The 25,887-nt window shown below is 36.9% G+C and overlaps 1 protein-coding gene across 1 annotated transcript; it reads right to left on the reverse strand.

Moving 5' to 3' along the window:
• Positions 1-23,389: 23,389 nt before the first annotated feature.
• On the reverse strand, positions 23,390-25,887 carry LOC110817425 (uncharacterized). Its single transcript, XM_022045958.2, has 3 exons — positions 25,648-25,887; positions 23,993-25,444; positions 23,390-23,918 (listed from the first exon to the last, which is right to left on the reverse strand). Exons 2-3 carry the CDS (start codon positions 25,416-25,418, stop codon positions 23,560-23,562), a joined length of 1,785 nt encoding a protein of 594 aa, XP_021901650.1. The 5' UTR covers positions 25,419-25,444; positions 25,648-25,887; the 3' UTR covers positions 23,390-23,559.

Below are 25,887 nucleotides of genomic sequence, written 5' to 3' on the forward strand. Positions count from 1 at the left end.
CGTTGCCCGCCACAGCGCCGGAGCCACCTCCAATCGCCAAAAAATGTAAAAATTCTCCTATATACTCAGAATTTAATTTCGAGCACCTCCATGCCCAAATCGGAGTAAGAGGAATAACGAGTGAGCCAGAAACTGCGGGAAGAGCCTGGCGACACCGTCGCAGGCAAAACCCGCAACCTCCTTCGATGAGCCCCTTCATCTTTTTCATTTTGTGCAATTTTTTCACAATTGTGTTCACCGTTCTGTTTTTTACAGGTTGACCGAAGAAAAACACCCAGGCGGGAAGATGCGTTGCCGGGGCCGCCGCACCAAAAAATTTTGTCACTGGTAGGTTTCTGTTTTGTGACTTTTTTGGGCCAATCGAGCTCCCTAACGTGTTTTCTCGCAAGGATGGGTATAAAACTAGCCAAAACCGATCAAAACGGGTAGGCCGAGACAAATTGTAGCCGCATGCGTTGGTGCCGCCGTGCTGGAATGCCGAAATTGGCCAAAAAAGAATTTTTTACACCGATTTTTGGTTTTTAGGGTATTTTTAGGTACGTGAAGCATGTTTTAATCTCTGTAGGAAAATTCAGGAAACTTGGGGACTGCTAGTAGGCACAGTAGAAAGTTCGATTTTTCAAACAACGATTTGGGTAAGAATCCATCACCTTATTCTCTATTATGGAATTGAAGGTTAATAATCGATAATATGGTATTTTGTATAATTTAGAAAACTTCGAGAATAATTACAAGTTACTAATGGAGCAGAAACCAGTTAGTTATTTATTTGTCGTGTTTAACTAATTGTTAAATTTACAGCTTTAAATACATGATGATATACTGGAATGGTTGAAAAATTCAGTTGTGCTTCTTTGATACATATATTGCTTGTCTTACGTGATTTATGGTTGATTTGTGAAATTAGAAATTAATATGCATACATAAAATTATTTGGTCATGTGAATTAATGAATTGTACTCTTACTGGATATCCTGGGAGATGGTGGACGAACTGGGTATGTAAGGAACCTCATCGTGAACGTTGCTTCTTACCGGACGGGTTATCGAGGAATGGTATTTTTGGCGCTCATACTGGACGAGGTATGAGGATGGCCCGATTCACTCTCATACTGGACGTGGTATTGAATGATGATATTTTTAGTACTCAAACCGGACAGGGTATGAGGATGACCGATTTGTTGACAATGTTGGATAGTGGTTCACGCGTAGTGGGACATCCTTATGGGCTCACAGGAGATACAAGTAGACAAATAAAAAGGGAAAATGATTGTTATTGCTCACTTGAAAATGAAATTTGAGTATTATTTGAGTTATTTTCTCTATAAGTTGATTTTGCAAATCTCGCAAAGGTATGTTTTTCTATGATAAATGAATTTACTTAAATCAAGATCTCAATTAATTGTTTTCATGATTTTCACAAACCTTTAGTTTCTGTACCGGTGAGTAGTGTGATATTCTTACTGGACTTGTGTAGCTCACCTTTTGATTAACTATTTTAGATTAAGAGAACCAAGACCTAGATTTAGATCAACAAGAGGGTTGTAAATAGTTCACCACCCGGACTCCATTCAAAAGTTAGTGAAAGTCGTCTAAAATGTTCAACATATTCCCTTTTATTTATTTTTTTAATTTTCGTTTGTTCTTTTAGAATGAATAGTCCTGTAGTCATATTGGGTATTCTAAATTATTGTGTAAGGAATGTAAACCCTAAACTCTATTATTTTACTTTCGCATTTAATTTATGACTTTATTTCTTTTTAAGTTATGGACCTTTACAGTTAGTATCAGAATCGTGTTTCTCGAAATTACTCCTTACACAAAAACCTAAGGAAACACAAAAAAAATGACCTATCGCTCAACCGTTCCTTGTGAAATGCAGGTACAGGTAGATGAGGAGATGAAGACAGCCACTAAACCGAGCAGCCTAGGAGGGTTCACTTTGAGAGGATGTTGACTGACTCTTTGAAATGCTGGAGAGACTCATTGCTGCCCAATAAGCCCGGGAGGAAAGGAGGGAGCTACCTAACCCTCCCCCACTGACACAGCTTAAGCCACTCCTACAACGGGAAGATCTTGAGCCACCTTGGTACAACCCTACTCATTCACAATGCCATTCGATACCACCACAATATGGTCCGGAGCCCCAACTGCATCACTCGACACCACCACAGCACAATTTGGTGCCTCCACCGCATCATTTAGTACCACTACAGGGCAATCCAGTCCCTCCCCAGCACAATCCAGTCCCTCTTTCACGGGACCCAGTTCCACCAATGATAGACCCAAGCTACATTGAGAGGTATAAAAGACTAAACTCATATATATTTGTAGGAGCATCCTCATTTAAAGAGGCTGAGTACTCGTTAGCTGAGACAGAGAAGACTTTCATGATTCTTGGAGTGGTTCCCGAACAAAGAGTTATACTCACCACCTACATGCTGGTGGGAGAGGCAGGTTGCTTGTGGCAACTTAAACAGGCCACCGTGCCCGTTTCAGTCACTTGAGAATAGTTTCTGGCCTTCAATGCAGAGTACCTCCCAGAGTATCTCCGACATCTGAACAAAATGGAGTTTGCACACCTAATCTAGGGTGATATGATTGTATCAAAGTATACCCAAAAGTTCCTAAAGTTGGGATGATATTCCTTTGAGATCATGATGGATGAAGGCAGAAATGCAAGAAAGTTCGAGTGGGGCCTCATTCCTGAGATTAGACAGTAGTTGTATGTGTTCGAGCTCAGTACTTACTCAGCCATTCTGACTAAGGCACAACTAATAGAGAGGAACCTTTGCATTTTTTTTCCAGTAGTAGAGAACCTCAGGTCCCCAATTTCAAACAGCAGACCAGCACCCACTACACCTGTTCAACAAAATAAGAGACCTAAGCTAATAACTGAGGCTTCTCCTCAAATTCCAGCAACAAGATGCAGTAGGACTTGCCAGCACTATGGCAAGGATCATGGGGATCGACCCTGCAATTCCCTCAACAATACTTATCGTATTACGCAAGAGAGTGTCCGAGGAATTAAAACTAGGCCAAACCTCCTATGCAGGGCAGAGCTTACAACCTCACTTAACAAGATGCAGAAGCCAACCCAGACGTGATATAGGTACGTACACTATCTGTAATCATCTTGCATATGTTTTAATTGATACTGGTGCCTCACATTCGTTTATCTCACATGCTTTTACACCAAACTTGAATGTATTAGCTTAAATACTTAATTCTGTATTGTGTGTCTACTCCTGGGAGTAGGAAACTACTAAGGGAGATTATATACAGAGCTTGTATCATAGATATAGTAGATAAAAAATTGATTGTGGACCTAATAAATATTTACACGGGGGACCTTGATGTCATCCTATGAATGACTAGCTAGTGGCGTATCATGCCACCATAGATTATTTTCACAAGAAACTCGTATTCAACCCTCCTAATGAGAATGTTTTACAAATTGAAATTTTTTTTAAATATTATTCCCTCATGGTAATTTTTCTATTACTAAGTGTTTTAACTCGGTCGTTTCCTCTAACTAGGCAAACTTAAGAAAGAAATTCACATTCAAGAGATTTTGATAGTCTAAGACTTCCTGAATGTATTTTTTGATGAACTACCTAGACTGCTAGTGAACAGAGAAATTGAATTCACCATAAATCTTTAGCTAGGCACCTAGCCTATCTCGGTTACCCCTTACCACATGAGTCGTGTTGAGATAAAAGAATTGAGAAAATAAATCAATGAATTACAGGATAGTGGGTTCATCCGGCATAGTGTGTCCCCCTTGGGATGGAGTTACATTTGTAAGGAATGGAGATGAGACTTTAAGATTATGTATTGACCACAAGGGACTGAATAAGGTCACGATCAAGAACAAGTACTCCCTCCCCAAGATCGATGACCTTTTTGATCAGTTGCAGAGTAACCAAATCGTCTTCAAAATAGACCTACGTTCAAGTTACCATCAGGTAAAGATCAAGGCAGAAGATATTCCCAAAATTGTTTTCCGAACCAGGTATGGACACTATGAGTTCCTGGTCATGCCATTTGGACTAACCAACGCACCAGCCATCTTTATGGATTTGATGAATAGGGATTTCAAACAATTCTTAGATTAATTCGTCATTGTATTTATCGATGATACCTTGGTCCATTCAAAAAGTAGAGAGGAACACGCTCATCATCTGACTAAGGTTTTGTAGGTTCTTAGAGAAAAGAAGTTGTATGCAAAGTTGAGTAAGCATGGGTTCTGACTCAAGTAGACTACCTTCATAGGGCATATCATATCAAGGGATGGAGTGTTAGTGAACCCCAAAAAAGTTGAGGCAGTGCTCGGTTGGGAAAAATTGACCTCGGTCAAGGAGATTCGTAGATTTCTGGGGATAGCAGGTTATTACCGCAAGTTTGTGGAAGAATTTTTTAGTGTAGCTGCTCTTTTGACTAGGCTCATAAAAAAGAATGTTAAGTTTGAGTGGAACGAGAACTCTGAAAGGAGCTTTTCAGAACTAAAAAAACAATTGACTATTGTACTTGTCTTGGCCTTGCCAAGTGGGACAGGTGGATATACAGTTTATAGTGATACCTCCTATCTGGGTTTGGGTTGTGTTCTGATGCAGCATAGGAAGGTCATAGCCTATGAGTCCAGGTAGTTGAATAGTCATGAGAAAAAACTATCCCACTCACGACTTAGAACTTACTGCAATTATCCACGCCTTGAAGACTTGACGCCATTACTTGTTTGGAAAAATTTTTCAGATCTATACCGACCATAAGAGCTAGAAATACATATTCACTCAAAAGGATCTCAACATGCGTCAGAGACGATGGATAGAACTCCACAAAGACTAAGATTGCAATATTTTGTATCACCCGAGCAAGAGCAACGTGGTAGCCGACACACTTAGCAGAAAGAATACAAATACGTTAGCTCACATAATGGTTTGCCATGCATTCTGGAAGCACTAAGATGTATCAAAGTATGCAACCCTAGTTTTTGTGGAATGAGATAAAATGAGAGGTGGCCGACTTTGTTTCTAAATGTCTAGTGTGTCAGCAAGTCAAGGCAGAGCATCAGCACCCAGACAGCCTGCTTCAGCCATTACCGATTCCAGAGTGAAAGTGGGAACACATCACAATGGATTTCGTAGTAGGATTGCCTAAGGCACGCTCGAGACATGATGCCATTTGAGTAATTATTGACTGACTCACCATGTCTTCTCACTTCTTATTTATCAAAATGACCGACCCCTTGAACAAGGTAGCAAAAATGTATATCTGGGAGATAGTTAGGTTACATGGAGTGCGAGTGATAGTAGTATCCGACAGGGACCCCAGGTTCACTTCTTGGTTATGGTTTAGTTTTCAGCAAGCTGTGGGAATGAAACTGTCTCTTAGTACCGTATTCCACCCTCAGACCGATGAACAATCAGAAAAGACGATCAACACACTGGATGATATACTCTGAGCTTGTCTTCTTGACTTCAGGGGCTATTGGGATGATCATTTTCTCTTAATAGAGTTCGCTTATAATAACAGCTACCAACTAAGTATCGGCATGACTCCGTACGAAGTGCTATATGACTGCCTATGCAGATCGTCGATCTGTTGGGAAGAGGTGGGGGATAGAAAATTATTCGGCCCATATCTTGTGGAGGAGACTATAGCCAAAATAATTAAGATCAGAAAGAACATCCAGACGGCTCAGAGCAGACAGACGAGTTATGTAGACACTTGGAGAAGGGATTTGAAATTTGAGAAAGGTGATCGAGTATTCCTTAAGGTCACTCCTTTTAAAGGAATCAATAGGTTTGGCAAGAGGGAGAAACTAAATTTCAAATTTATTGGACCATTTGAAATCTTAGGTAGAATTGGTACCGCTGCCTACAGACTTACATTACCTCCATAACTATCCAAAGTACATAATGTGTTTCATGTGTCCATGCTATGTAAGTACAACTCGAACCCCTCTCACATCTTGGCCCACGAGCCCCTTTCTCTCCAGGAGCATATGTTCTATGAGGAGGTACCGGTGGGCATTGTGGACCGAAAGAGTAGAGTACTCCGCAACTAAAAACTTTCCTTCGTTAAGATTTTATGGTAGAATCACACACGAAGAGAGGCCACATGAGAACTAGAATCAAACTTCAGAGCCCAGCCCAATTGTTTGATTGAGTGAGAGAGAGGTAAATTTGAGGGACTAAAATTCTTTTGGGGGGGAGAGTAGTAATACCCAGGCCTGAATTTGGCCCAGGATTAATTTCAACAAAAAAAATGTATAAAAACCTATTTTTAAAATTAATAAATTTTAATTTAATGTGAAATTATCGAAAAAATAAGTTGAGTATGAAATTGAAAATAATTTTGAAAACAAATGGAAGAAAATTGGGGTTTTAAGGATATTTTTGAAAGAAAAATCGAAAATTGGGGCCCAGAACATAATTAAAAAAAATGCACTATGTAGGATGCTCAGTAAGCAGCCTCGAAAAATCGGAGCGTGCCGGGTGACAAGGCATACTAACTCGGTGCCATGTGGGAGGTCACGTTGGCATTCGCATGCCCCGTGATCGGACGACACGAAAGCGTTCCCACGCGTGTGGATGGTCTGGATCCGTTTCCTTCTTAGGCACAATTGGATGGTCGTGATTAAACATGATGAACGGTCTAAATTCGTTCCCTCTTTAGACGCGATCGGACAGTCGAGATTACATCGCGATGAACAGTCCAGATTCATTTCTTCTTTAAACGCGATCGGATGGTTGAGATCAAATACAATGAACGATCCAAATTAACGCGATACGGATATAAATATTTCGTATCACACTGAACCCAAAATTTAGCCGTCAGCCTCCTTCTAGAGAAGAAGAACCAGTCGTCGGAGAAGGGAGCCGACCGACGCTCGCCGTCGCGCCAGAACCACCTACAACCGTAAAAAAAAGGTAAAAATTCTCCTATCCGCTCCAAATTTGATCTCAAATAACCCCATGGCCAAATTAGAATAAAAAGAACGGCAGGTGAGCCAAAAATCACGAACAAAACCCAGTGGCGCCACTACAGACAAAACCCGTAACCTCCTCCGATGAGCCCCTTCCTGTTTCTCATTTCGTGTGATTTTTCCTCCATTGTGTTCACCATTCTGTTTTCCACAGGTTGACAGAAGAAAAATGTCCAGCCGCGAAGGTGAGCTGGTGGAGCTGCTGCACAGAAAAATTCCACCACTAGTAGGTTTCTATTTTTTTATTTTTTTGGTTAATCGAGACCTCATAATGTGTTTTCTTGTAAGGATAGGTATAAAACCAGCTGAAAACGGCCAGGCTGAGCCAAATTGCCGCTGCAGGTGGCAGTACTGTCGCCAGTAGGCGTAGGAGAAAATTTGGTGTTTCAAACACCATTTCGAGTAAAAATCCCTCACATTATTATCTGTTATGGAATTGAAGCTTAATAATCGATAATATAGTATTTTTTGTAATTTAAAAAACTTTAAAAATAATTATAGGTTACTAATAGAGACAGAACCGATTAGTTATTTATTTGTCATGTTTAACTAATTGTTGAATTTATAGTTTTGTATACATGATAATATACTAGAATAGTTGAATGATTCAGTTGTGTTTCCTTGATATATATATATATTGTTTATCTTGCGTGATTTACGGTTTATTTGTGAAATTAAAAATTAATATGTAAACGGAAAATTGTTTGGTCATGTGAATTAATGAATGTTAGTCTTATTGGATATTTTAGGAGATGGTGGACGGATCGGGTACATAGGAAACCCTACCGTGAACGTTACTTCATACCGGACGGGATATCGAGAAATGATATTTTTAGTGCTCATATCGGACGAGATATGAGGACGGACTGATTCACCCTCATATTGGACAAGGTATTGATGGATGATATTTTTTGCATTCATACTGGACGGGGTATGGAGATGACCGATTAGTTGACAATGTTAGATATTGGTTCATGCGTAGTGAGACATCCTTATGGGCCCACAAGAGATACCAGTAAGCAAATAAAAATGGAAAGTGGTTGTTATTGCTCACTTGAAAATGAGATGATAATGTTATTTGAGTTATTGTCTCTATAGGTCAATTTTAAAAATCTCGCAACGGTAAATATATGCAATAAATGATTTTTCTTATGATAAATGAATTTACTTAAATCAAGAGCTTCATTGGTTGTTTTTATGATTTTTACCAACATTCAATTTCTGTATCGGTGAATAGTGTGATATTTTTAATGGGTTAGTGTAGATCACATTTTCATTAACTTTTCTAAATCAAGAGAATCAAGACCTAAATATCGATCAACAAGAAGGTTGTGAATAGTTCACCACCTGAACTCTCTTCAAAAGCTAGTGACGATCGTTCTAGAATGCTCAGTATATTGTCTTTTGTTTATTTTTTTAATTTTTGTTTGTTCCTTTAGAATAGATATTCTTGTAACCTTATTGGACATTTTAAATTATTGTATAAGGAATGTAAACTCTAAACTCTATTATTTTGCTTTCGCATTTAATTTATGACATTATTTTCTTTTAAGTTCCGGATCTTTACATTATATTATAACATGTTATTGAGATTATGAATATTACTCCAGTTATAATCATTTTAAATCAAGAGTAACGAATAGGCTAAGACTAGGAGGAATTTTGGATGCTAGATTTTGAAGAACTAAGTATACTAAAGTTATTTTGAATATTCTAAATGTGTACTTATTTGGAAATTTTAAAGCCTAATATATTAATACTATAAAGGAATGTATTAATCATGCAATGTATAAACGTTGTACATTTTAATTTAATGATATATTTATTAAATTTATTGTGTTCTGGTCATGCCCATATAAATGGAGGTTATGCATGTATTTATTCATAGTTAATACGTTGCTGCGTCACATATAAGCTTCACCTAAAAAAAATCAAATATACAATTCTATGTTTAAATACTAAAGATTGTCACATATAAACTTTACCAAAAATATCTCAAATGTGTATTAGCTTAAGAATAATGCAAGTCGTGTATTTTTTAGATACTAAATTTGTTATAGAGAACTTTCGAAGTTGAGAATAAAAGATAATAAGACAAAAGGAATTTGAGAATGGAAGAGATTGTTGGAGATAAGAAACAAAGAGAGAAAGAGAGAAAAGAAAGAAGATATAATGAAATTAGAGGGAGAAAGGAGGAACAAAAGGAAGGAAAGGAGGGAGATCAAAAAATAGGGAGGAAGGTAAACAAAAAAAGATATAATTCTTCCATTTTTGTTCCTAGAAGAATAAAAAATGGATAAGAAAAATAAGAACTTAGATCAAAGGAAAGGAAGAGAAATAAACAAAGAGAAGAGAGATTAAAAAAACGAAGGGGAAAAGATGGAATCTACCTGTTTAAGTAAAACATGTACCCTTTTATCATTTGAAATGCTACCCATTTTTGTACCCCACACTCTCTAATTCTTTATATGGACGGTAGAACACCACATATACTAATTTAGCCTACTATGTGAATGATATTCGAGAGCTTTGGTGAATGCCATGTAACAATGCTCTGTACTAAGTTATCACATACTGAAGAAATGGTGTAGGTGAGAGAGACACTCAAAAAGAAGCTATCAGCAATATATTTTTTTCAGTCATTACGTATGCTATATTGTTCTTGAGGTTTCTTTTCATGCCTCGCATTTGTGGGTTGTATTCAATATTCAAGTAGTCCTGATGTTCGTATGTAATAGGTTTGTTGTTTTTCGACTATACACTTGAGGGTATATGGGTGCTACGGTTAAGTACAATCTTATTAGTAATTATCAAATAAATTAGTTCTATCTCTATTTGCAAAAGAAAAAAGTAATAGACATATGTCAAACAAACACATTACTTTTTTAATTATATTTCAAGATCTCAAGAAATTTTACCAGTTCATAAACTTCACCTTGTTAAAAGCTGAAAAAGTATAAGTCAAAGCAAATCACTCCTTAGCTTTTTCTCATTGTACAGTACCCGCCAAACTCTATTAAAAAAATGGCATGTAGTAAATTGGAAGAAAGTTGAAGTATAAACATGAAGCTGCAGTTTTTATTATAAAAATTAGAGAATAGAATAAATATAAAACTGATAATCCAGCCCATATATTGGAAGAAAACGCATTAATATTGGAATACATTAAAACTTCAAAAAAGAAAAGAAAAAGCAGGTGTAAAAAGGAGAGCCTTGCAGTATGAAGCATATGAAGAAAGTGAGAATGATTGGTTATGCATTCATATTTACAGAGGGAGCTGGCAGTAGCAAAAGAAAAAAAACTGAAATGATTTGAAATGAAAGCAGATGCTCTTGCACAGTTGCATAGCACTTAACCCTGGAGGAGTTCATGAATTAAATCAAAACAAAAATGAAAATGAAAATGCACGATCGAAGATGATGATGTCCCATCACCACCTCTGCAAACTTCCAACCCTAAACCCAACATACAATTAAATATACGTATCTATATATATACGCATGTGGCACAAGCACAGTACATATCACCGTACAGAATGCTTAGGTGGGATCCAATTCGTCCGGCCAAAACCCTAGACACTAGCTTCTCCTTTTTCATTTTATGGTGTCTAACCCTAGTTATCTTTCTTTTCAAAAGAAATCAGATTTTCTATCTTATATCTCATCGCCTCTTTTCCCTACATGTATATATATATATATATATTACTACAATCAATGACTCAACGCCTTCATTCCATCACTTCGTCTAATTATTCGCTTATTCCTTTTGACTGTACATACATCTCTACAAACATACATTCATATCTTCCTTAATTTAGTGTACCAATTTTTGGAATCTATCCCATTCTACCTCTTGGGTCCTTTTTTTTCTTCGTGTCAACAATATATGCTTACTTAATTCCCATGCATAGCAACACGTGCAACCTCTATTCATTTATATTTTTCTCCCTTCATTTCTACTCTATGTCATCGATTTGAATTTTTATATATGCAGTAATAATTTCTCTGGTTGGATTAGAATTCTTATGCTAATATTTTGCGCCGAATAATTTGTCTTAGCCTCACGAACGACTAACTATGATATGATAAGAGAAGTCCACTACTTTATATTTAATTTATACATGAAAATTTAATACATTATTTGGTTTCCGATAAGAGCAGTTCGGAGGGGATGAATTTTCTGAGAAAGTTCCCAATATCATTGCCAGAAGATTTAGTCCTAATTTTAAATTGTAAAAACAAATACATTACAATTTTCTCTCTAAGTTTCAATAATTAAAATTTAAGTAAATTTATTTCAAAAAACATTACAATTAACCATAAAAAAAATAAGAAAGAGATCCGAATGAATGGCAAGAGAAAAAATAAGGATGATGAAATTTTTTAAAAAAATTAAATAGAGTTAGAGTGAAAGATTTTTCTTAAATTAATAAATTAGAAAAAATACAACAAATTTTTAAAAAATAATAATAATTTAATAAATTAGGAATGCTACAGAATTACCCACTAATTCATCATAACCTACTGATGAAATATATAACTGATTGAGCATCTGAGTAAATATAAATAAAAATTTATAAATCTGCAATTAGTATAAGATATCTATAAATGTAATGATATACTTGTTTATAACATATATAACACACCTTCGTCTCGTTAAGTATGTATTAATAATATATTATTTTATTTTTGATTCTCCTCAAATTACTCAAATTTTGAGTAAAAATATTTAATATTTTGTATATGCAATGTTATTTTATATTTACTATGGAATCAATTAAATATTATTTAAATGTTTTAATTAAATTTTAATTATTTATTCAAATATTTTACAAGCTTTTTTACATTGAAAAAAATTAATGAGACTTGTAGTGGATATGAAGTTTCATATGTGGGGTTTGTGGGATGAGTTATTGGTAGATAATTTTTTACCTGTTTCAAATATAAGGCTGAGTATATAAAAATACTTGCCTCATACTCGTCCTGTGTAATGCTCCAAACTTGTTTAAACATGTTAGAATGATGCAGATTCATGAGAAAATATCAAAAAACATGCAAAGTTCACTAATGGAACAAGTTCTAACTATCACAGCCTAAAGTTCCCTGTGCATGAATCTTTATTCAAAACCTAAAAAATATAACTTTATAAGCTCAACAATCCATAAGTGACCAGTATTTCATAGTTGGTTACTTTCATATAAGGAACATAATATACATATATATATATATATTTATAAATATAAATGATAAAAAGAAAATTTTCAAACTCAGTCGTTCACACTTTTCTTACAAAATCTCATTTAAGATGATTTAAAATATATATATATTTTTAATTTAAAATTTAGTGATGCAGAACTCAAAATCAATAAATAAAATTCAAAATTCACACATACAATTCAGCATATAAAATTTAAATATTTAAATAAATCATTTCTACTTAATCCACAATTAATATGTGATTGCAAACTAAGATAATTAAAAAAAAAAAAATTGATAAAACGCCACAAAATTATCTCAATAAGTAGAATCAATTTCTAACTCAATAAGACAATTGAAGAAACCTTCCAAAGAGTCTTACAAAATTCAAAAGCAATTACTTGAAAATAAACTAAAAATTTTATTGATTAAATTGATTTGTTTATAAGCAAAAGAATAAGGCATTTATATATACATAAACCTTACTAATTCTACAAGAATTGGGAAATTAAATCTTAAGAAGACTCTAATTATATTCTTATCTTGGATTTTAATAAAATAATAAAATAAAGACTTACAAATTAACATAAACTATGACTCTTATCTCTTAAATAGTTACTGAAAATTTATAAGGATTGTACCGACTCCTTAAAGTATTATGTTCGGGTTTGAACTCTTTTTTTTAATGACTTTTGATGTTGAAGATAAAATAAGATCCAAATTTTGATCTCGAGGGACAAAGACTTTTAACCATGATTTAGTTGAAACAAAAATCTATCCATGGAGCGTATAGAAGTGTAATCTCAGCCATGACTTAAAGTAATAGGATTCTTCCTCTTATATCTTGGCAAAGACTCTAAATTAATGAAGACTTCTGGTTTGGATGATGTAGAACTCTTGAACTCGCCCATACTTGGTAGAGTGAGGATTCTTGAATCCTTATGAAAAGTGAAGTTTAAATCCCCATTTTGATGAGAAGAGTGGGTGACAGGTATTATAGAAAAAGTGGGCAGGTTGGATAATATGAAATCCTGACCAAATTTAACGAATAAAATCTTTTATTTCCATATGTTAAAGATGCTTCAAGTTCCATTAAGTCTCTCCATAGGTGAATGATTAACTTCCACTTATAAAAGGAATAGAAAAAAACTAGAGTTTAAGAGATTAAAGACTCTTTTTGATAACCAATTGTGTGTGATCTTTGTAGGATATTTGATGGCCAAATTTTTATGCTTACAGCCCTCCTTTTTGGATGAATTGTCCTAAGTGAGTCTACCATATCATATTCAAATATGAATTCTTGATCTTCCATGTGTTCCGTATACTTTATAATTCTACCCAAGTTGTCCATGATAAGAGGAGTGAATGACAAAGAGATTACTTGACCAAGAGTACAAAATTTTGATCTCTTGATGACTATCATGTGGATAATTACTCGGCCGAGTGTCCTTAAACTTTAAGACACCTTGAGGCTCGTGAGCATCCATGTAAACTCCCATATTGCCATGAATTCCCATGCGATCTTCCATGTGAACTTGTGTTTCGTCTTAGTAACCAACTCTTATGTAACTTAGTGTGTCTTACCTCCATTTCTTCGCATCATTTAGTTATACACATACCTATACATGAGAAAATCTTGTCTCTACTATAAACTAAAACCATACTTACTTTATCATTGGCAACACAATGTCATATCTAGTTCCTATTGCACTTGTTAAAAATGGTTACTATTTAATCTATATTAGCAGGATTACAATGCTTAAAGTTAATAGCTCTCCATTGATAGGGTCATGAATTATCAATCAATGTTTTTAACTCTCATTTATAAGGTCACAATGTATAATGTTTAACCCCCCATTGACAGAATCAAAAATTTCACATAATAATGTTAGAGTATTATAATTTGTAAGTATTCATAAATGAAAATTTTTGTTATTTACTCAAAATAACTTAAAATCTTAATATATTAGTTTCAACAATACGAAAAAATACAATAATATATTCATCATATAATTCTCAAATTTATGAAGAATATAATAATTTATAAAATTATATTAATTCCAAATCCTCAAAATGATTGACTTCTAAAATGTAGAAAGATAATAATTTTATTTTTTGAAGCATAATTTAAGAAGGATAAAATATTTATATGTTTGACAGCTTTTTAAGTTATCAAATATATATTCATATAGTATTAGAATGTGAGATTCATAATTGACAAAATTGGTATATAAACAAATATAGATGTATATATTGTTCAAAACTTGAAATACCCCAAAAGAATAAAAGCTACCTATCTCCCTAGCAATTATAACCCAATTAAAAGTAATACTCTAATTAAACCAAATTATCATATAAAATAAAATAATTCCTTATTAATTTAAACAAATCCAAATGTATACTCGCACTCAACCTTACTACTTCTTAACTCTAATTGGTGGCCAACCTAATTTTTATGCGCATGTCTCAATTTTTTTTCAAAAATGCTATTTTTATATTTAATTAAAACAAATTAGAAAATTAACCTTAAAAATCAAGCACACTCTCCAAAACAATACAATGATAAAATTCACAAATTTTTTCTAGAATATAACTTCAAGAAAAATATGAAAACTAGATAAATATATATATATATATATATATATAATATAATTTTTCAAAATCCATAAAAGATTTCAGTTTGAAATTCATTTGGGAAGAACAAGAGTGAATTATACTCTTCAGGACATGAGAATGAATCCAGATATGGAAATTTTTTTCAGATTACAATGATTAGACTCCCAACTTCACATTTGAGGTATCTCTTAACTACTAATGAACTTTAACACAACGTTAGTACCTCTAGAAAGCTTATTTGAAGGGCTATTAGATTTATCTAAAGCTCACCTAAATCAGTAACCAAAATTTATTTTCCAGCGCCACTAAGTTGACCAAAAATCATGAGGAAAACTTGGGAGCCACTGTCTTTGGATGCAATTTTTTTCTCACCATAGAGCTTAGTTGGCAACGACTTTGGCACAGATCGAAAGCTCTTCTTAATCAGCTTTCGGATAATATATGATTTGCTATATAAATTGACTAAAATAAAAAAGTTATTACAAAAAATTAAGAAGAACTTGTAAAAATAAATAAAAAAAGTCAATTTATAAGTATTATCTATCAATTTTAAAAAAATCATTATTAACCTCAATTTTAAGTACTTATTGCTAAATTTCTTCCTCCAAATCAGATTAGAAGTTTTTTATTTTAAAGAATTATTGGAGTTCTCACTAATCATATTGAGATTGTACGTTCGAGAATAGTATAAGATAAAAAAATTTAAGACATCTATCTCCAATTAAAAGTAATTATTAATTTAATTTACATGCAAAATTAAAATTCTATTTGCAAAATAAAAATTCCTTCGTAACTAAGAATGATTTCTCTTGACGATATTTCTCTCAATGAAAAGGGCGAGGCTCCCCCGCGCCCGGATGACAACGGGTTGACCAAAAAGGTAAAGATAAGAAAGGAACCCGTCGAACCGCCTCTAAAAAAAGAGGAGAGGGCGGAACAGATGGAGGATGTAAACATGGATGAGGGAAGCGAGATGGACTTCACAACATTTGAGGAGGGTGACCAAGTGGACACCGCTCTAAACAAAGTAGGACAATTCCAAGCTTGGGGACGAGACAAGTTATCATTCACGGATAAACTCATCAACACCAAAGCCCAGGAACAAAAAAAAGAAGACTTTGAAATCCAGGAGGAGGATGTGGTGGTTGTGTCGAGTGGAGACTTCTTCAATGTCTCATTCTCAGACAGAGTTCACAACTACCTATCTCAATCTATGAAGAACTCAGTGATCATCAGATTGCTGGGTAGAACAATCGGATACAGGCCCCTGCTTGGCCAACTTCAAAGTCTCTGGCGACCGACAGGGACCTTCCAACAGGTGGACCTAGAAAATAGCTACTACCTTAGTCAAGTTCAGCGATGCGGATGACTACACGCACACTCTAACCGGCGGTCCTTGGGTCATCTATAGACACTACCTGATTGTGTAGCCATGGACATCGTCATTGCAAGGATCATGTGGCTTCGGTGGTTGCTTAGGTCCGGTTTCCTGGACTCCTAATCCAATACTATCACAAAAGCATTTTGCGGGCAATTGTTAAGGTAATCGGGACAGTTGTGTGCATCGATTATAACATGGAAACCACTGAGAGGGGGAAGTTTCCAAGCTTGCCATTTTGGTGGATCTCACGAAACCATTGATATTCAAAATTATGATTGAATGACACTTATAATGGGTTGAGTATGAGGGTCTTCCTGTCATCTGTTTTGAATATGGGTGTTATGGCCATCTTCAAGAATATTGCCCTAAGATGGCTAAGGACGGCCCGGTGGAAGGGGAAGAGGGGAAGGAAGCGACCAACGAACCTACAGCAATCACGGTGGCATCATAAGTTTGGCCTTTGGATGCAGGTGACCCGTCGAGGAAGGAAAGATATCAGAAAAGGAAACTTACCTAAAAACAAGGAGACTCCTGTGAATCATGGAAGAAACGACTCTGGATCGAGATTTAATCTAATTGCTGAAACGGACGACGTTAATCTCCACTCCAACGGCCGGCAGACAGATTCTACAGGGGCGGACTTTCAAGAATTGGAAGCGGGTGTGATAGGAGGAAAGTAGGAGAAGAGCCTTAAATACAGGCAGGAGGAAAAAAGAGATGGACCTCTCGGTGATGGGCCAAATAAATCCAAAATAGGCCCAATAAAACATAACCCATCAATTGCCAATTGGACCAAAATAGCAGGCTAGTGGCAAACCCGGGCTCGATTCAAACTTCCACTCAACAAGTGGTGGCCCAATTTCTCTCAACCCGGGCAGGCCGAGTTAAGGAGATTAATATGGTCCTACCTTTTAGCCCTAGCCCGCACGTGACAATCCAACACATCAACTCTATCCTCGACAGAAAAAAGTACTTTGCAATCCAAATCGAAAAGAACCAGGTCGGGCAAGGCAGCGGCATCACACCAACTGCCGTTTCTAGCTCTGGTGCTAAACTTTTGAGCGACACCTTCCAGAAAGCTTATCGCCCACCAAACAAGCGTATGTCTGGTATCAGGGTTAGTAAGACCTCTCGTGGTGACTTGAAATTGAAGAAACATCGTGAAGAGGTTACGAAGGCATCGAAACTCGTAGCTGTATCTCTTTTGGGCGAGAAGCAGGAGGGGTTGGAGACGGAGACTGGCACCGACCTGCTCAGCGAGCCTGTAACTTTGCAATCTGATATGGCCAAGCCAGATTGTGCCTCTTTACCGACCTGGGATTGTTAAGGTACAACATGCCCTGGTTTCGACCGAATTTTCTGGGCTTTTACTCATCAATACTGACCTAGGATTGCGGTCCTTATGGAGCTGCGTATTGCTAGGAACAAAGCTAACAAGATTATTCGTAACATAGGCTTTGACTCCTCTCACCGGATGGAAGCTCTTGGGTTCTTTGGGGGTATTTGGCTCCTCTGGAATGACCCATATCAAGTTAAAATCTTGGTTAATAACAATCAGTTCATTCACGCGAGATCCTTTAAAACAAGGATGGTTGTAAAATTTTATTCACGGCAGTCTATGGGAGCTCCCAATGACAGAAACACCACCACTTATAGGGCTTTCTCAACCAACTTAGTACAACTATTGATGGCCTTTGGCTGCTTGCTGGTGACTTTAATATGATTTTGGATAGTTCAGACAAGAGGGGTGGAACTAGGAAAAGTTGTAAAGGGTACTCGCATTTTTCCCAGTTTATTACCCATAACATCCTCTCCCAAGTGGACTATGTTGGCCCTGTTTTCACCTGGCGTAAAGGCACTCTCCTCCAATGTCTCGATAGGGCTCTTACCAATATGGCATGGCTGAGTACCTTTCCTAAGACTTTAGTGCAGCACATGCCTAATCTTCAGTCAGACCATCGGTCACTCCTGATTAATACTTGGGTGAGTCACATGTAACGCCCAAAACCCCAACCTTTTCAGTTTCTTGAGGCGTGGCTTACTCATCCCGACTTCCCTATGCTCGTCCATAACAGCTGATAGAAAGATAGCTCTTTCTAGGCCACTATTGAGCACTTCTCCAAACAAGCAAACAATTGGAACACCACTGTCTTTGGTCACATTTTCATAAAGAAAAAGTGTTTGTTGGCCCGTATTGCTAACATCCAGAAGAGCTGGAACAAGCCCATTATGGGTATCTCATTAACTAGGAAATGGACATGCGCAAAAAAGTTGAGGGAGTGTTGTTGCAGGAAGAATTGTTTTGGATGTAAAAATTGCAGTGTGAGTTTATCTCACTTGGTGATAAGAACACGAAGTACTTCCACGGACGTACTATGGCTCGCCGTCGGCATAATAAAATTGTCATGCTTCAGGATGCTGAGGGGAACTGGGTTTCTGATGACGGTCATCTCAGACACATGGCTGTGAATTTCTTCAAAGAACTTTACTCCAAAGACATGATGGAGGCTCCAACCTATCAGATAAAGGGTAAATTCCCGCCCCTTACGACGACCATGCTTAATATGCTTAATGCCCCTGTTACAAAAGACGAGATTCGTCTGGCTCTGGTTGTCATGAAACCACTCAAGAACCCTAGACCGGATGGCCTTCATGCGACCTTTTTCCAACACCACTGGGAGGTCGTGGGGGACTTGATTTATGAGATGGTGACGAAGGTTTTTCAGGGGGCTGATTTGGAGAAGGGTATTAACAAGACTATAATTACATTGATCCCCAAGGTAGCCAGACCCACTTCCATCAAGGACTTCCGTCCTATTAGTCTCCTTAATGTCTCCTACAAGGTTATTACTAAGTTGATTGCCAATAGGCTCAAGAGCACTATGCCTAGTATCAGTGGCACACAGGCTAGCTTTGTGGAGGGCCAGAGTATCTCGGACAATATTATTGTGATCCAGAAGATAATTCACTCTACGAGGCACAAAATAGGCAAGGTTGGTTGGATGACGATCAAAGTGGACCTCGAGAAAGCTTATGATAGACTCAGTTGGGATTTTATTGAGGATACCCTCTTTGATGTTGGTTTCCCACAGTCCCTCGTCAGAGTTATTATGCAATGCGTTTGCTCGGGTTCCATACATTTGTTGTGGAATGGGGAGATCACTGAAGAATTTATACTCTCACGTGGCATTCGTCAGGGTGACTCTCTGTCTTCCTATATCTTCGTATTATGCATGGAACACTTCTCACAATACATTGATCAGCTGGTTAATTATGAGGAGTGGCTTCCGGTTTCCTTGAACAAGAAGGGCCCCCAAACTTTCTCATCTTTTTTTGGCTGATGATTTGATTCTCTTTTGCCGCACTTTGGCTAGACAGGTTCAACTCATCAAAATGGTGCTGGTTGAGTTCTATGAGAGCTCTGGGCATAAGATTAGCACTCCCAAGACGCGTATCTGCTTCTCTCACAATGTTGCAACTAACGAAGCTACTAGGATCAGCAAGGAGTTTGGTTTTTAAGTCTCGGCGGATCTGGGTATGTATCTTGGGGTTCCCCTGCTCCATGGCAGAATCATGAAGGACACCTATAGGTATATCCATTAGAAGGTGCGGGCGAAACTCTCCGAGATGGCTGCTAGCTGCTTCTCCATGGCCAGTCATCTCACTCTGGCCAAATTCGTACTCATGTCTATCCCTACCTATGTTATGCAGACCGCTACACTTCCTAACTCACTATGTGATCAACTCAACCGCCTGATACGAAAATTTGTATAGGCCTTTTCTAGAGAGGGAAAGAGGATCAGCTTGGTTAGTTGGCAGGAGATATGTCACCCCATTTCTCATGGTGGGGGTGGCCTCCCCAGCCTTAGAGCGCTTAACAAGGTTGTCCTTATGAAAGTGGATTTTTTTATCCTGACCAAGCCGCACCTTCTTTGGGTTCAAATTTTGCGTTACAACAAGTCCCCCCCCTACCTCCCCTAAATCGACCACGTGTTCCCATATTTGGAGGAAATTGAGTGGTCTTTGGGACGAGTTTTCCCAGGGACTAGCCTAGCATGTTGGTTATGAGAATACAGTGAGGTTCTGGGATAATAACTGGTTAATGAATTATGGCCCTCTCAAGCTCCTCACTTTTCAACCTCTCATGGATACATAGGGTTCCATGCGTGTTAAGAATCTAGTGACCTCGACCGGCCAGTGGGACTAGGCTCTTCCGCTAAACTTGCTCCCTCACAATACTTCATTTAGCTGTTGTTAGTCCCCCACGGAATGATAGGGGGGCCAATGCCCTTATTTGGGCCTTTTGTCTGACGGTAAATTTTTGGTTAAATCTGCTTATCATATGCTTACTAATATTTATCCTCTTTTTGTAGATAACAAGTGAGACTTGGCATGGAAGTGGTCGGGCGCTTAGTGTATTCGTCATTTTCTTTGGCTGGTCTTGCAGAAGGGCCTTCTCACGAGCAAAAAGTGGGTTCGCAGGCACATGGTAGGTGATCTCAGCTACTCGATCTGCAATACTAGTATTGAGGACCTCAACCATGTCCTAAGGGGTTGTCATTGGACGCATATTCTTTGGACCAAGATCATTCCTCAGTTAGTTGCCCCTACTTTCTTCAATGTTACTTTTAATGCAAAGGATGCCGCCAAACTATAGAATAAATTCAGTTGTTGCTCATCCTTAAGAGATTGGAAGACTATGTTTAGCATTACCTGTTGGATCCTTTGGAAATAGAGGAATGCACTCATGTTTGGGGGTAGTTCTTCCAGTTTGGAGGAATTAAGACACGAGATCTTCAGGTTGATAGAGTACACATTTCAAGCTTCCACCATTGGGACGACCATATCTGGCCATCGCACTGGTAAAGTGGAAAAACTTATCAACTGGACCCCGCCTCTGGGGAAGAACCGATACAACTTGTGCGAGTGTTATTGGCCGAGACAACAATGGTTAGTGGATTGAAGGCTGCCTCAGAAATATTGGCACCTGCACTGTTCTCCAGGCTAAACTCTAGGGTGCTCTAGATGGTCTCGAGCTGGTTTAGAATTTAGGATCGCGTCATGTGATCTTGGATATGGATAATACCCTTACTGTTCAGCTTCTTAATTGTGCCCTCAACGAGTAGATCCCCACCAATGCGAATACTCACCTAGTGTTGGCTCTTCAATCTTAGCTGACGAAAGATTAGCATGTCACAATCCAACATATTTATCTTAGGGGGAATCATTGTGCGGACTTCCTGACCAACCTAGCCTTTACTTTTCCTCTCAGATCCTACTATTTGCAGCGGCCGCCCGCTGAGCTTCTGAGTATCCTTTGGGAGGACTTTACTAGTATTACCTAAACTAGAATGTGCATTGTTTAGTTGTATCTGTTGGAGTTTTCTTCCTTATGTACAAAAAAAAATCCTATTTACCATAAATTGTGTATTAGTAATATTATTTTAAAATTTACTACTCTAATTAAAAGTTAAATATTCAAATGCCCAATGTAATATTCTCAGTTTTTAATTATAGCTTCTTCTACCTCTTGACTAGTTTACATTAAATTCCCGTTAAATCAATGTCATATAACATGTGATGTTTCGTCTTAATTCCTTTAAACTTTAAACTTTCTTGAAATAACTAATAAATATACTCCATAATACAAAATAAAAACTGATGCAAACCCACTTAAATAAAATCACTTGGATAAAATCCAAACATAACATTAGAATTTATTGGAAATTAACTAATAGCCTATCTTCTTTGCAATTAATCTAAAAAAGAACATTGGAAAAATATTTCAAAATGCAGTGAAATTAACTCTAATTTCTATATAGTGAACGAGAATAAAAATGTATAGTAGCAGAGAAAGGAACATCATAGATAAAATAAACGAGCACTATAATGGTACCTATTCAACATATTAATAGCAGAAAGAAAAAAAAAAAAAAAAAAAAAAAAAAAAAAAAACGAACATGCTAAACCATTATAACGAGAATAAAGTCATTCAAACTAAACAGTTGACACACTAGAAATAAATTTGAAGCAAATTAGAAGAAAGCCACAGAGAAAATCAGCTTCATTTCATAAACTCATACCTTCAATCTCTTGAATCAAATACGCAAAATTTTCAATGCTAATTAAAGAACCCTAAGTACAAATCACAAATTTAAATTTGCAAAAACTCAATAAGTTCACAGAAACAAATACCTCATGTTCTTCCCTGTTTCTATCTCATTGAAACCTGAAAAAAAGATTTCCCCGAAATCCTTCCCTTTTATCCTCTTTTTCGGCTCTCAATCGACTCACTCCCCCTTTGTTTTCTTTCCCGATTCTCTTTTGCTTTAACGAACCCCGCACGCCTCTGCGTTCCTCTTCCTTCTTTTCATTCCGCGAATCTCGCGTGCTGGGCCGCCTTTTTTTCCAAACGGTCACGCCAGCGCATCACTTCTGGAATCTTCTTTCTTGAGCCTAGATCTGGTATGCCAAAAACGATGCCGTTTAGGTCTCCAAGGAAGCTGGATATGATCTATCCCAAGTAGTAAAATCTGGCACTAAAAGCGTCTCATTAACTTCTAATGATTTCCACCTTATCTAAAAGGAATTTTGTGTTATCTTCTAAGACAAGATACTAAATAATTTTAAAAAATTTAAGACTTTGTCTTAAATTAAATCTTGAGGTGTATACTAAAATATGATATTTAGTTGATAATATCATCCCAATATGAACCTTCACAAGGAGGGATGTCTTTGACATATTGATTTCCACCAAATTCATAAACATTGTATTTCATTTGATACATATCTCGGTAAAATAGTACTTTATAATACTTAAAAAATGAGTTATGAGTTTTAAACAAAATAAAAATATTGAATATTTTTTAAAAATGTTAAAATTTAATAATAAGTCAAAACTTTTATATTAAAATATTAAGGACATGATTTTTGATGAATCAAATCAATTCTTATACAACTTGGGACACAAAATATAATCCTTTTAAATAAAATTACAATCCTTTAGATTATTTCAATTAAGATATTTCTAATTTAATTATGTTTTTTAATAGCGCTCATGATTAAGAGATTCAATCTGAGGTATCAAATTTCTAACTTCCAACTATGGAAGCAGAGAAAAAGTTGTAGGTAAAAAATGAAAATTAGAAAGCCACGTTTCAGGTTGAAGAGATAGAGAGTATATAGTGATGAACAGAAGAAATTGGGTTCACCCATGAAGACTGGGAGTGTATACGATAAAGGAGCAACAAATGCAATATGATCATATCATATATGCAGACTATGAGTATACAAGAAAATCCACAAACAATTTCAACATCATCAGACAGGCTCCTATATTTGCTTTCTAGAAAACAAAGAAAAAGGAAGAAGAAAAATCACTGACGGAACCACAATTCGAACAATAAAGGAATCTTTGCGGAGGAAGCAGAATCAAACTGAGATATCAGAAGGGCATAAGGCCTGAGAGACTGCTCATAATCGAAACTTGAGTAGCAGCCTAAAAGATCTTCTGGGTCTGTCCATTCAATTCCATCAAGTTTCTCCACATCAATAAGATTCAAAGCCCGCCTTTCAAATGCTTTCCAGCTCTCCATCATCACCATTCTCCAACCCCATACATTTTTCTTATCATCCATCTCATGGCAGCAAATGAACTTACAACCCTGGCTCAGTATTCGAATGGCTTGCTTCTGCAATTCAGGATAACAATCGCCGCATTTCTCCCACCAAATTCCTGAAAATCAACTCAACATTATCAACATTATACCTTGCTAATAACAAAACTAAATTTTGTTTCCTAATACTTACTGGGATGGAATGATTTTGCCATCTCTATGGCAGTGTCTGTGAATAGAATTTGGTCCATGGACTGGTACTGTATCAGTTGTGAGACACAAGCCTTCTCCTCCTCATCACTAGAGAAAATGCGGCTGGATATAAATTGCTTAATACGATTAAATTGGAGATCAGCTTCCTTGAATTTCTGGGCAAGCAAGTTAGATGGGCTAAGAAAAGCTGCAGTTTCATGAATTTGAAAGATTATGTCTTTTTTGGCTTCAGAAAATAATTCCCATATGATTTGGTAATGAGCAGAGTCGAGTGTATTTTTGTCCTTAATGTATTCAGCAAGGCTAGACTCCGTCTTCTCAAACAGTTGGTACAAGTATCCCAAACCTGGACTGTCCACTGAAAGTAGTAGAGACATAGCTTGAAACAGTGGGCATAAAATCATCTCTAACCTTTTCAATCCACTCCAGAAATCCTTGCAATGAATGACGAAGTTAATGAAAGTTGCAGCTTCTTTGTCTTCATATTCCAACACATGATCACTACATACTTGGATGGGTTGCAGTGCTTGTTCAACTCCGATAAGTGATTTCAACACCCAGAATCCGCTTGCAGTTTTGCACAGCTCAGCATCCCAATGCGTATGATTCAAGCACCCAACAACGGTGTCCAAGTTCTTGAATTTAGTCATATCCATTGGAATGCAGATAATCTTGGGCTCGTAATATTTGTCTATGAATTTGGAAACAACCGTAGCAGATTTCACTATATTCCGCACAAAGCCAACTTGGAATATGTTCACTAAAAGTTTCCCAACGACCCCAGCAGCACATTTGGCGATGACAGTCACCCATGGATATTGTTCATTGAAAAGATTCAGCACAGATTGAGGAACTTTCTCATGAGCCAAGAACTGAACAATATTTGCAGGATCAATGGCATCAAGCTGTTCTTTGATATCCCGTACCCAGTACTTCTCTGAATCCCATGGTAAAGGTTGGCTCCTTTGAGTTTGAGGGTAAATATCAGGCCATAGAAATATCCCTTTGGGTGTATAAACCCTTATGCCTCTAAGTTTATCGTACCATGATCTGAACTTCTTTATATCAGGTGTTATGGTGCAACCAGTTTTGTTCAAAGACTGCTTCAAATCTTGGAAATACTCTTCCACTTCTTTCTCCACTTGTGGAATCAAGTGAGTTTCCAGAGTTTCACTGTCTGGTAGATGATAATGAGACCCGAATTCTGATACCGCCTTTACGAAGTCAATAAAGAACGCTGACTCCATAAAATCATCTGAAGATTCTGAATCTTTAGGCCTGCTTGTAGCAATGAACTTGGCAAGCAGTTTGTCCACTGATTCTTTATCCTTGTTCTTTGCCTCCATGACTGCTACAGCACCTTGTGCTGGTGGTGGTGAGGAAGCACAAATGATCGTCTTTGACATGAGAGTGTTTCTTGTTTTCTTGGCAGCTGGTTGTGAATTAAAAGAGACAGAGCGACAGAGAGTGTTAATGCTAAAGTGAAATGACAAAAAGAAAGTAATTCATCATCAGAACCACACAGAAACTATATGCAAGAAAGATTCTCGAAAGATACACAGAGAAAAATTGTGCGATTCATAAACTGAAGGGAGTAAAAAAGAAGAGCAGTCTCTTGAAGAAAGAAAGAAATACCAAGGTTTTGATTTGGCGAAACCTCAGAGCAGAGGGAACCGTTTGAATTCTGTTATTACTGTTGAATGTAGGGGGCAGGGGTTTATATAGAGAATAAACTGCAGAAAGGGTTTACGGGTTGGACTGTCTTCGGTTGGGCTTATATATTTACGATTATATTTTGATTTAAAGTTTTTGTTGAGGCCCAAAATTTTCCAGCCTAAAACCTCGGCTTCTGCCATTTCACGCAAATCGTTGCAT

This window comes from Carica papaya, chromosome 2, assembly GCF_054855325.1.
Source record: "Carica papaya isolate Zhongbai chromosome 2, ASM5485532v1, whole genome shotgun sequence".
Lineage (NCBI taxonomy): Eukaryota > Viridiplantae > Streptophyta > Magnoliopsida > Brassicales > Caricaceae > Carica > Carica papaya.

Bases quoted from the DNA above. Each gene is read 5' to 3' on its own strand.
- LOC110817425 (XM_022045958.2), bottom strand. From the start codon at position 25,418: ATGTCAAAGACGATCATTTGTGCTTCCTCACCACCACCAGCACAAGGT. The intron at 23,919-23,992 runs GTAAGTATTAGG...GTTGATTTTCAG, and splicing joins GGCAAAATCATTCCATCCCA to GAATTTGGTGGGAGAAATGC.